The following is a 12,966-nucleotide window of genomic DNA, read 5'->3' on the forward strand; positions in this document are numbered from 1 at the left end:
TGAATGAACTTAATATGAAAATGATAAAAAAAATTGTGATGTCTACTTTTACAGCTCAAATACATAGACATTAATAGAGCAATGTGTCATCAAACAGAAATCTTCTTAACTTTTTCTTCTTCCTTAGCACCATCTTGGGTTTTATGAAGAGCAAAGACCTGCCCATCACTGAAGCCGTGTTCAACTCCTTGGTAACAGGCCACTCTCGTGCAGGGTGAGTGACACCGCTTTTCTTCAGCATATGTGGTGATATTCACACTGCAGTTGTCACACACACACTCACACACATTTTCTGTATCCTGCACGTTGATCTTAAACATACTGGTTCATCTGTGTTACAGGGACATTGAAAGTGCTAAGAACATCCTGTCTGTGATGCGTGGGGCAGGAATTGAACCAGGACCTGACACTTACGTATCACTGCTCAGTGCCTACGCTGAGAAGGGAGACATGGACAGTCTTAAAAAGGTGTGTGTGTGTGTGTGTGTGTGTCTCTACTCAGGTGGTTATCAAGGTCTGAATGATGATAATGCACAGCTCATGAGTGTCTGTATATAATGAATTTTGCCCTTATGTTAATCCCTCCCATCCTCTCTTATCTTTTCCTCCCTTCCTCTCTATTTAACTTTACCTATTTTATCTGCCTCTTCCTTCCTTTCATTCCTCTGTCCCTCTTCTCTCTCTCCCTCCCTCACTCTCTCTCTGGCTGGCAGACTCTGGAAACACTGGAGAGTACAGACTGCAGTCTAATGGACAGGGACATCATGCAGGTGATCTTCGCCCTGGCCAAGTCCGGACACCAGGAACACGTCCCAGAGATGGTCGAGCGTATGAGACATGAGAAGGGCTATGTGCCAGGTATACTCATGCACACACACACACGCACCTGTAGAGTGTAGAGTCAAAGTCAGTCCAAAAAAAAAAAAAAAAAATGAGATTCTTAGTTTCTCTGTTAATATCAAATTCTTTAAGTGTGGTGAAATTTTCTACAAATCAAATATGTTCTTTATTCATCAAAGTCTAAGAAAAAAGGAAGGAAAAGTGGTATTATTCCAACATTTTATTTAATCTGTAACTCTTCAAATTAATCTTTGAAAATGAGTTTCAAACATGCAAAACAGAGGAAGAATGTACTACTTAATTGAGCTTTGATCAGGCCCTAAAATTCAGGCCTGACGCAACCTAAGCCCAAAAAAATTCTGTCTGACCCAACCTGAGAACGAACCATGGCAGCTCAAGCCTGTCCTGAACCCAAATATTTGCTTTAAAGAAAATACAATTAAAGTAAACTACACTGTGCAATTAGGCTAATATAGTGGAAAAACTGATTGTGTTTGTGGTAGCAGTTTACGCTGTGTCAGAATGAGAGCAAACAGCAGTACTTAATTCATCTATTAGTGTTTTACATATATTTGTAAAAACATCTCTTTGTAAAGCCAAGTAATGTTAATGTTATATTATTCACCATAGGAGTGTTGATGGCATCCGATCTACAAGGGAGCCAGATTTCATTATAGTATTTAAATAAATGACAAGGTCTTAGGTCTACATGTAGTTAGAATGCGGCTGTACAGACTCTGAACTTGTTCTTCCTCTTGTAGATGCTATGAACCTGTGTCTGAGCCTCATCACCCAGGGCCAGGAGGACACGGCTTTCCACATCCTGAAGACCTTCCCTGCACTGCAAGCTGACAGCTTAAGCACCGACTCTCCTAGCCTGGGCAACTTCTTCCTAAGACACTGTGTCAACATTAACACGGTACGTGAAGACGCCTTTTTCAGCCAGTGCTCCACTCAGATTCAGACTCAGGAGGGCTGACTATTAGAAGAACTTACTAGTGCCCAACCAATATAGGGCTTTTTAGACCAATTCCTTTTTTATAGGGGAAAAATTCACTGATCACTGATATGGCAGCCAATATAGTGAATTTTTGAGCTGAAATGAAAATATGATTATGCCTAGGTACTCAGAAGGCTGCTTTCTCAAACAAATAATGTGATTATATTACACATTGTCAACCAATTCTAGAAATGAACACTGAGAAAATAAAGAATAAATAAATACTTAAATAAACATCAGTGCTGTTCAAATTCAGTCAATTGCTGACCATTAAAATAAAACATATATATATTTTTTTAAAACACTTGGGCTCAATGCACAAGAGTCTTAGCTTTCCAGTCAAACCTAATTTACTCCAAACTCGGAAAATACACCATTTTAGAATAGGCAAAAATAAATAACCCATTTGTACTGCATGCAAAAAGCTGCAAGGTTTGTGCCTAAAACTCCATGGGATTAGAATAAGGCTGGCCTGCCTGCAATGGGGAGACCTGTGGGTGCCCACAAAACATGTTTTCATTTCACATGTCTTGAGGTGAGAGGTCAAGGGACCCCTCGCCAAAATGTATCTTAACTTTGGAGCACTATTTAGCCTCTTTGCCAGTCTCCTAGCATGACATACCAACACCTGTTGTTACAAATGGGTCATCTAGTTTCATATGATACTGGTATCTTCAGTCCAGCTACTGTTCCACTCACACAAATCCCTGCTGGTGCTTGTAACTTGGTGGCTGTCCTTAATTTCAAGTCTCTGCTGCAGTCAAGGAGTGAGTATGATTTTCACTGTTTCTGTGTGTGTGTGTGTGTGTGTGTGTGTGTACCGCAGCCACTGGAGAAGATTGGCCGCTACTGCAGAGAACTCCAGGAATCAAACCTGCATGCTTCACCGCTTCAGTTCACTCTGTCCTGTGCCCTGGAGGCCAGGAAGACTGGTATGCCACTTCATTCATACACATTCATGTGCACACAGACATATATATAAAGTGTAGTGAACACACTGAAAGGCACTACGTTATCACCGATATGTAGCTTCCAACACGTCAGATCTACTACAGTTACAGGAACACCAGGCAAAGACACTGAACTGTAAAAGCGTGTCCAATCCTGGTGTTAAAATATTGATACATGTCAAAAACAGTCAGGGAATGTCTTGAAACCTTTTTTTTTTGTGAGATTTTTGGTAAGGATTTGATATCTGATCTGTGCATGGCTGCTTGAAAATTTGGATACGTTTTTTGAAAGGTTAATTACCCAAATAACAATTTTACTGCTGATGGACATCCCAAGTGACAACTGTTGTGACAAAAGATAATATTTTCTCATAAACGCTGGCAGATATTGGTCATTGAAATCACCCTTAAAGTCATGGAAAAATACAAGGACAAGAATTCAGATACAAATAGATGGGGAAAAGAGTTGATCATTAATGCTCTTTTTATTCAGGTATGTCCTTCGAGCTGATGAAGATGTTAAAGGAGCAGAATTTACCCGTAAGGCCACACTACTCCTGGCCCCTCCTGACGCAGCATGTGAAGGATAAAAACACAGCAGGTATGTATAAAAAGTCACACACTGACATGTATTCAAACACACACACACTGCTCTGCAAATAATAGTGGGTATGAATGGAGTGTACTTCCAGGTGCTCAGCTTGTCCTCTTTGTTTTTAATTTGTTGTTTTGCATTTATCTAATTAACTGCTATCTTCATACTACCGGCTGTTTTTATTAATATTTATCTAATCTTGATTCATTCATTTTTGACTTCAATTCTTGTCATCAACATTTTTTTTTCTTTTCTTTCTTTTGGACACTTATCAAATGTTGGTAATTGTCTGGATTTTATCAGCCCCAGATCTGCCTTTTTTGTTCAGTGCCTTATCGTTTCTCCAAGACAAAGACATGAAATCTTTCTTTTAAATATACCTTTTACAGCTTAATCAACTTGGGAAAGATTAAATCTGTCACAGTTGAACTTTTTTTTGAAACTTTGAAACTTTTTCGGGGGTATTTCGCAAATTGAGTGAAATCAGTAATATGTTCTTTTTAACACTTTAGGTCAGTCTGCCATTCTGTCCCAAAAATTAAGGAAAAAAACCAAACAGATATTGTGTTTTTTTCATCAATTTATCTCTCTGAACTCACATTGACAATGGTTACTTGAGCTCAGGATAGTTAATATTGATTACATGTCATTACATGTCTACTACTGCTACAGCTACTACAGCTGCCACTAATAATCATCATCATCATGATAACAATAATATTAATAATAATGATAATGATCTCTATCCATTGACTCTGAAGCCACACTGAAAAGTTTGGCGGCTCAGTGGGCTTGAGTTTCCTGTCCTGTGGTTTTTGATATTATCTGCTTTTCCCAGAGATTTACTGAAATCAGCTGTTTCTCCTTAGACTCAGGAAAGAGTTTCCTATATATTGGGGATTTCTCCCATTTTCTCCACTCTACTTTTCTCAACAAAAAGGACTCAGCCTTTTAATTGAAAGTACAAATTGATCCGATTAGTCACATTAGGTAACATTAACTTCATATTCATTAGCTGCAGTGAGTTAGAAGGGTTGTGTTCCAGTTACATTGAGTAGACCTCTAAACACAAAAATCTTACATCCCAACAGAAAGCTACGAGGTAGAGGCCCGTGACTTGAGAGAGACTTGCAGATTTTGAAATAGTCTTATTAAACACATTGGATGGAAGCTTCCTCTCCGCTGTGAGAAGGTTATGCTCTGTGCTTCAAGCCACTCTGGACCAATCTGGAACAGTCTTGTGGGTGTGTGAGAACCTCACATACCATACGTTTGTGCATCCAATCTGAAATGGAGAGTTTTTTTGTGAGTATGATATTAGTTGAGTGAGTGAGTGAGTGAATGAGAGAGAGGGAGAGAGAGAGGGAGAGGCAGAGGGAGAGGGGAAAGTGGGGGTGGTAGGGGTGTCTGGACTTCCGCAGCCCTCTGCCCCAGAAAGAGCTTTTAAAGGAGTGTTTCCTTCAAATATTAATGCCTCACAGAGTGGTCCAGCTGGGACAGATTTCACTTGGGTTAGGGCAGTCAAGGGCAAAGAGACCTGATCCCCGCATGAGAGAGCTAGAGTGAGAAGAGATGACACAAATACACATTCTGTGTATACATACACACAGACACACACACACACTGACACACCTCTCTCTGGGGGGCTCTGGGAATAGATTGTAAAGTTTAGAGGAAGTCCCAACTTCCCATGTCAGCCACTCTGTCGACAGAGAAACTCTGCACCAAAAAGACACTCTGACTTTCAGAAAGTTCACTCAGACTTGAACATCGATTTTGATTCTTCTGTTTTTTGTGTATTTAGGCCTCAGGCTAAAAAAGAGTCTAAGTCACATGGGTGTGTCTTTACAAGTTGGTGCTTGGTAGCCGTAGAAATATTACTAGAGGGATGTTGAAGCAGTTGTTATTTACTTAGATGCCTGTGGTTCAGTATGAAAAACTATAAACTGGATGTTTTTGTGTTCTTACACACTTGAAAAGGTGAAAATTACATTAAATTATTGACACCAAGTGTAATAGCCCACACAACGTGTGCCACACTAACAGCAGATACTGTATCTGTTCGGAAGTGCCTGGGAAAAAACCTGATGCACATTTTGTGTGTGTGTGTGTGTGTGTGTGGGTGTGTGTGGGTGGGTGGATGGCTTAATCCAGTGGCCTTTGCCCTGCGGCAGGGGCACCTAGGGTTTCTTGTTAGGGACACTCGGGGGCTAAGTAGCCTGAGGCATGTTACACACACATTCATACACACATACACAGGCATTGGTGCATGTACAGGCCTAAGGCAGAGGGATCAAAGGTCATTTTGCCCCAGTGAATGTCCTCAAGTCCTGGCTCATCTCACATCCTTCATATCCTTCATGTCCTTCATATATCCTCACTTTGGCTCTCTCCTACGTACTGACGTCTTGAATTTTCTACTCTCTATGATCCACTTTCAGCCCTTTTTCACTTATAATCAAAAACCTAGGCTCAGTCCTTTGTTCTAAAGCAACACTCCTGGATAAATATGCGCTTCACCTCTGATTGGCAGAGGTGTTCACATGTCACCAACTAATTTGCGACCTGCATACGGTTTGATGACAGGATATACTTTACATTTTAGGTAAGCGTGCCAACTTCAGTTGTAACTTTAACCGATCAAATAGTTTTAATTACCAATACACCACCATGTTTTGGACTGTACTCGGACTTATGTTCACAATGTAGTTGGCTCCATTGCTGCAGAACGCTGGAGCAAAAACTGTATTTCAGGAGGGTTGGTAGACTGTGACACCAGTTAAAGTGTACATGTGAACCTGATTTTTGCTCATGTAAACAGTGTCACCCTCATTTTTTTGGTGTGTAGTCGTGGAAAAAAGAAACAACAACTGTGTAAAACCCGTGTGCACAGTATAAAAGTGGTATTTGAAAGTTTTCTGAATGATCAAGTATTGTTTGGAGGTTTAGTTTTTGCCCCCCGAGTGCTGTCGCTTGTGGTTGAGAGAAAAAAAAAAAGTTGCTTTCCCACCCTTATTTTTGTGAAGGATGACCTTTGGGAGAAAATCGTCTCAGTGACAGATAACCGGCATTTGGAGCCCTGTCAGAATTCACAACTTATTATCGAATGTAGCCTGTCAAACGTGCTCAGTGACGGCCCAGCTCCTAAGTGCTTTATTTATGCTGAGCTCTTGCTCTCTCTTTGGGGTTTTTGAGAGCGATTAATAAATGATGTATTTTTCCCCAGTCACCTAATTGACGGTATTTGAGCTGGCAGGGAGGAGGAACCGGGCAGGCCGCCGCGGCAGTGGCGCAGATTGACTTCTCTGTGCGGTCGAGACAGATTCTCAATTTGAACCGTGAGATGCCTCGACTCCCGGGTTGGCAGCGTGAAGAAGCAAACTAGACATGAGTTTAAACATGCACAACCACAACCACACACACACAGACACGTACACTCCCTTAAATTCTCGAGCGCATATTCGCAAAGCCACACGAACACATCAGACGGGCATCCATTTAGTTGTCACAGTGCTTAGCAGAAGGAAGTAAGGACGGAAGGAAGCGGAGAAACTTCTCTTTTGCTCACAGACTCGCTTCCAGTGATGTTAGCCTTAACCCTCATGAATGATGCAGTCTCTCTTTTTTTTTGCTTCCCTCTCTCTCTCTCTCTCACACTCATTGGCTGCAGGAGGTGTGTGTGTCCGCATTTGCGCGGCGGCCTTTCGGGGGGCAGTGCAGGTGATGTGACTGATGCGGAGTGACTTGATTTCATGTAAATGCAAGCGCTCTGAGGGAATTCACTTTGGATTACGCGCCCCACTGTGCACGGCCCATGAAATATTAAGCGCTGTGTCACTTTTTGTCCACAGGTGTCACTAGCGGGCAGAAGCCGGAGCCGCAGAATGGGAGGGTGGAGTGAGGAGGGGGGGGAAAGATGTGTAGGGAAAAAAATCCCTTTGCATTTTGATGAGGTGTGGATTTGGCGGGTTTAGCGGAAGCATATGCTGGGCCATGCTTCCACCTGCCGCCAGCTAGTCACCGCTTGTCAGTCCGTGCGACACAGTGCACTTTTATCACTTCTGACACGTCCGAGCGAGAGAAGGAGGGAGGGCGTGAGGGAAAAATTGAAGAGAAAAGAGTGTTTCCCTGGTCTTGTGTGTTTTGGGTGATGAGAGATGTAAAGGCCCCCTTGTCTGGTCTGCTTTCCTTCTTGCCAGCCCCCCCCCCCCCCCCCCACACCCAGCTCCTTTTTGCTCTGTGACCTATTCTTCAACCCGTCCACTTTCTCTTTAATGCAGCCCCCTCTGTCAAATAGAGCGGGACGCATTAAAGAAGGGCCACTGCAGCAATCTGCAGTGAAGTCTCCCATTAACTGTGTAGCAACCTTGGCTGAGTTAATTGCTGGGATAAGGGGACGGGCCTTCACCTTGATCAAAGTGTGAAAGGAAAGAGAAAGGTGCAGAGAGCTGCCTCGTCTGCCCTTGTTTCCAAACACAGAAAAGCCCCCATCACCTCGCAGCGAGCAGAGTTTACCTTTAGAGAGCCAGAGAGACAGATGATAGAGGGAGGGACAGATGGAGTGAGAGCAGAAAGAAGAGGAGAAGTGACAGGTACTCATGTCGGTGGATGGGAGAAGATGACAGGGACCGGTTCACTCCACTCCTCTTCTCCTCCGCTCTCTCTTCCCTCACTTCTCCTCTGTGACAGTTAACCTGGAGACATGAATCTGATGATGATATCTTGTGACCACTGCTGCGCTTAACTCACTACTCAGATCCTTCTTGTGTAGATGGTGTGTCACGCTTTGTGCTGACCAACTCCGATACGCCTCCACTCCTCTGAGTCCTCCACTGCGCCAAATCTTTACTTGAGTTGTTTAGACAGTGGCGAAAGCAGAGAGGCTACTGACATAGAGGGACTTTGGAGTCGAAAGTAGAGAGGATTACAGACCTAGGGGGGACCACAGCACAAGTGACGCCGCACAGTATCACCTATGCTTTTCTGTTGCATCTATTCTATACTTGGGGTCCAAAATTAACCAAATAAGCAGCAATGTTAACTAATTTTAAAATCACAATAAAAGATGTAATGACTGACTAAAACTTTTTGAAAAAACAAACAAAAACAAAACAGACACATGAAGAGACATCTGATAAAAGTGAAGGAGGAAGTCGGTGGTTCATTGCATGATGGTATTTCAGTGATGCAATGATTTTTAAAATCACAATGTAATGAAAACTTTTTCAACTCGTTAGCTAATTCTTCATACCAGAATATTCATTTGTGTAAGAAATTCAAAAGAAATTTTGATTCTTTTTTGTATTTCTTTTTTTTTTTATTTGATTGATTTACTACTTTCTGGAGAACAATGCATTCTCTCTGGTGACATCATGAGAAACTAGTAGGTGTGAACATAAATTTCAATGAGTTAAAAAAACAAACACATTTTTATCATAATTTACCCTTCTACCCTCAAGTGAGTAATTCATACCCTGAAGTTACTAATTAGAGGGTACAAGTTACTAATTCGAGGGCATGAATTATTAAAATATTCTCCAAGGGGTTCGATACAGAAAACAGGAAATACATCAGATTAAGAAAGCAAGATGCTTTTATAATGACTTTAATGAAATGCTGCATTATACAGTTGTTTTTTTTTTCTGGAAAAAAAAATATCTTTGGTCAGTAAATTTTCTCACTTTACCTGCCATGGTCAGATGGGCACAACTGTTAATATTGTACAGTGACTCTACTGTTATGTTTGCGACTCAGCCCTTTTCAGAGTAGTTCTTCACTTTGCTGTTAAGCCGAGTGTCAACGTGCCCGAGCTCCGAGTCCAATCCAGCAAGTTAGGGCTAGGTTATGGAGACTGTTTGCAAAATGGATGCGAGTGTTAACGTACCTTCACTTAGCCATCATGGAATGAACTGAGGTGCTTTAAAAGCTCTTGGACGCAGCCTTGACTTTTACACACACACACACACCCTTGTTGGATAGCCAAAAAGTGCTGATGATTGAGAAAGCTCACGTGAGGAAGCCAGTAAGTGAGAGAGAGAGAGGGGGCCTGTGTATACATTTATACCTCCGCCTCTTCATTCACTTGTTTTCTCTTCGTCTGGCTCACAGCGAAATGGATTATGGATTATTCAGGAGGAAGGCAGGTGCTCCCTCTTTTCTTTCATAAAAATGGGCAGATGAAAGAGATGAGAGGGGGAAGAATGGATGGGTAGACAGAAGAACTCTGGGATCCTCCATTGAGAAGAAAGAGGAAGATCGCCTGTTTACTTTTTCTTGAAAGCAGGGAAGATGGATAGTGAGAGGGGTGAATGAATGAGTGATCTGGAGGGGTGGGTGGATGGATGGAGTGGTTCAGGTAGCTCTACCTGGGGGTAATGCAGCCCCTGCCGCAGGTTTTAATGGCATATAAAAGCCCCGGCCTCATCTTTAATTCAGCTTAAGAGAGAGATTGCCAGGTGTACACAAACATCCCAAAAGGACACAGGAACAGAGCCGTACGTGTGCATTTCAGAGCCCAAGTGGGGAGTAAACACCACACACACACACACACACACACACAGCATTTTGAGGTCTGTCCATCTCAGGAAGCACTTATGGGTAGTTTGCCAAAGTCCATGTGGGAACAAGGTGTATTGATGCACTGTATGTAGTCATATATAGCATATGGATGCATTGATATTTCTGTCATCGGAGCACATAGCAGCACACGCTAAAAATGAACCCGTACAGACTCACGCGCTCATAAATGAGCACACGCTCATTTAGGCCAATGTCTTTTGTAGGCACGCTCCCAGGCATATGCAAAGTGCTAGAGTGCCTCCTCCCCACACACACACACACAGACACTCCCGGGCATATTGAGAGTGTGTGAGTGGCTGTTCCATATGCATGTGGCTGTTTTTGCCTCTTTCCCCGGGGCGGGACCTCAGGGCTCTGCTGGAGAGCCGGGTGATGGGGCAAGAGTCCACTTGAGGCCGAGTGCACGCGTATGTACATGTATCCATCCAGGCCAGGGTGGAGTGGGGAGCAGCCATTAGCATTTTGTTGATGGAGTGTGTGTGTGTGTGTGTGTGTGTGTGTGAGTATGTGCCTGGCGATCTAACTCGAGGGGTGAGAGAAAGTGTGTGCCAGCTCGTTTCTTAGGCCCATGTTTAAACAGTGCGTACACAGCTCCAGGCCTATATGTGAGAGTGAGTGTGAGAAAGTGTGTGTGTCTGTGAATGTGTAATCACTGCTATTTGTATGCAGGCTTATTTTGACTATTTTGTCACTTGAAATAAAGCAACACAACACTTGGAATCTACACAAAATGTACACATAAGAGACCTATCTCACACTCACTTTTTTTTTTGATCGGTGCCATGAAAATTGCTGCTCAGTTGTCAGCTGTTTCCAAACGAACACAGAACTGTCACGTTTGTATTCACAAGGGCAAGCAAATGATATAGATAATTTTTTGTGTTGAAGGTGTGCTGGAGGTGGTGAAGGGCATGCAGGAGCTCGGGGTGTCCCCTGATGTGGAGACTTACACCAGCTACATCTTCCCTGCCTTCTCCAGCACGGACGCAGCGCGCCAGGCCCTCCAGGTAGCACATGTTTGAGACTGTGTATTTTTAAATGTACAAATTTGTGTTTGTCCACAAATATTGTTGCACGAGAGAATGACAATATCATATAACGTGTTTTGTGTTCAGGACACAGGACTCTCCCTGGAGTCGGAGGGCTTCGTCGCTTCAGAGGTTCGCTCAGCGGCTCTTAGCAACCTGGCCAAGCTCTACACCATGTGTAAGCCCGCACGCGCACACACACACACACACACACACATACACAGATTTCGAAAAAGCTCCAGTGCTTCTTGAGACGCCCGTCATCATAAGAATCTGGCCGCTGTTTTGCCTGCGGGCTAATTGGCCCAACGTCAACACACATAGACGCTTTCCCACTCGCTCCTTGGTGCTCATCAGGCCTTTTAAGAGATTAGTCTGTGTGAATATGTAAAGAGTGAGGGAGAGAGGCGCCTGATCTGGCCAAGGGTTGGGATGGAAAAGGCTGTTAAATAATGGATGACTCTTTCTCTTTTTCTCTCTTTCATCTCGTTTTTCGTCTTGACTGCGTGCCCCCCTCTCTTTAACTCCCTCTGTCACACGTTTCCATGTGTCGCTCAGTCTCCTCTTTATATGTTTGGAAGTGTCTCAGTTGACTGTTTTGTTCTACTCACATGTGGGAATCATGATTTTTTTTTTTTTTTTTTTTGAGTTTTAAATACTGCCCTAAACATAGCTCACATCCACGCAAATCCCACGAAAATGTGAAAACACAAGGTAGTGCACCATGAATTGCAAAGCAGAAAGGAAAGAAAACACCCTCTCACTGTTGGCTGTATGCCTGACCGGGACCAACAAAAGGTCAAAGTGTTTCTACGAGCAAATACCAAGGGAGCATCCTAACCGTCTGCACGTTTTTTTTTCTTTCTTTCTTTTCCAGCGCACTGGATGGTACAAACGAGACCCTGTGTCCTAATGATTAATTCATTCACATACTGTATATAAATACGGCTGATTCTGAATCGATCTGCTACAATAAATAAATAAAATGAATCGCTCTGACTTTGGTCTGAACTGATATGAAGAGAAACAGTTCATTCAAGATTCTTAAACGAGATCTAATGTGTTGATTTAACAGAATACTATGAATTGCAACTTTTTTTGTTGGTAAATGTTATTTAATTGACCAAATTATGCTAAAGCAATTCTGTTGTGTCTTCACATCACAGAAGAAAAAAGATTATTATCTTAAATGATTGCATTTCCTTAATGGGCATAATCATTTGAATAAAAGTATTTATATCAAATCATATTTTTGACTCAAATATCGGTTTACAAAGTTGGATCTAATAGAATTGTTGCAAAAAAAAAAAACAACAGTTGTGCCGGTGGAGCTGCTCAGTGCAATCTACAGAAGACTGGTGTTATGCTTTGTTGCCTTCACTAACGAATTTTATTTAATAAGCACAACGATCCATACTTAGGCAAGTCTCTAAGGACCAAAGTTAGCCTCTCTGTCTCTCCGTCACATCTCTTTCTCTTTTCTCTCCTCTGTTTTCCAGTGTCGGCTCCTTCCTTCCCCTCGATGGACCTCAGTGTTTTCCGCGGCAGCCTCATCCTGGGCTTCAAAAAGTGAGTGACTTACTCTGTCATCTGTGTGTGTGTGTCTTTGTTTGTGTGCACTCCATCATTTGAAATTCCATATTTCTCCATATTTTCCCTCATAACTCCTGACGGGCATTTTAGGGCGGCCCGTAGCAACATGGAGGTCACAACGGAATATGTTATGAATATGACATGTGCTGCGTATCACACCATCTAGAGTGTCTGTGGGTGTGTGTGTGTGTGTGTGTGTGTGTGGGCAGCTGCAGGGAAAGACACTCTGTCACACACACAAACATGGGTGCCTCATGCATATGGAGGCCGTCATCCCTCAGCACTCGCCCCAAAGCACCGTGGGAGATATGTAAATTAGCAGATGCCCGCCGTTGCCCCTCATACCCAGTCCCATAGTGATCTCTCTCTCACACTCACATG

General features: G+C 42.8%; 1 protein-coding gene across 1 annotated transcript in view; it reads left to right on the top strand.

Annotated features, from left to right (window-relative positions):
• The window catches only part of lrpprc (leucine-rich pentatricopeptide repeat containing), a 64,150-nt gene that overhangs the window by 3,248 nt on the left and 47,936 nt on the right, over positions 1-12,966 (top strand). Inside the window, exons 6-14 of the mRNA XM_030070381.1 lie at positions 128-214; positions 342-468; positions 714-858; positions 1,602-1,759; positions 2,667-2,772; positions 3,284-3,391; positions 10,853-10,971; positions 11,080-11,170; positions 12,492-12,561. Of these exons, the coding sequence (XP_029926241.1) occupies positions 128-214; positions 342-468; positions 714-858; positions 1,602-1,759; positions 2,667-2,772; positions 3,284-3,391; positions 10,853-10,971; positions 11,080-11,170; positions 12,492-12,561 (1,011 nt within the window). The remainder of the gene's footprint in view (positions 1-127; positions 215-341; positions 469-713; positions 859-1,601; positions 1,760-2,666; positions 2,773-3,283; positions 3,392-10,852; positions 10,972-11,079; positions 11,171-12,491; positions 12,562-12,966) is intronic.

The sequence above is a fragment of the Myripristis murdjan genome, chromosome 15 (genome assembly GCF_902150065.1).
Source record: "Myripristis murdjan chromosome 15, fMyrMur1.1, whole genome shotgun sequence".
NCBI lineage: Eukaryota > Metazoa > Chordata > Actinopteri > Holocentriformes > Holocentridae > Myripristis > Myripristis murdjan.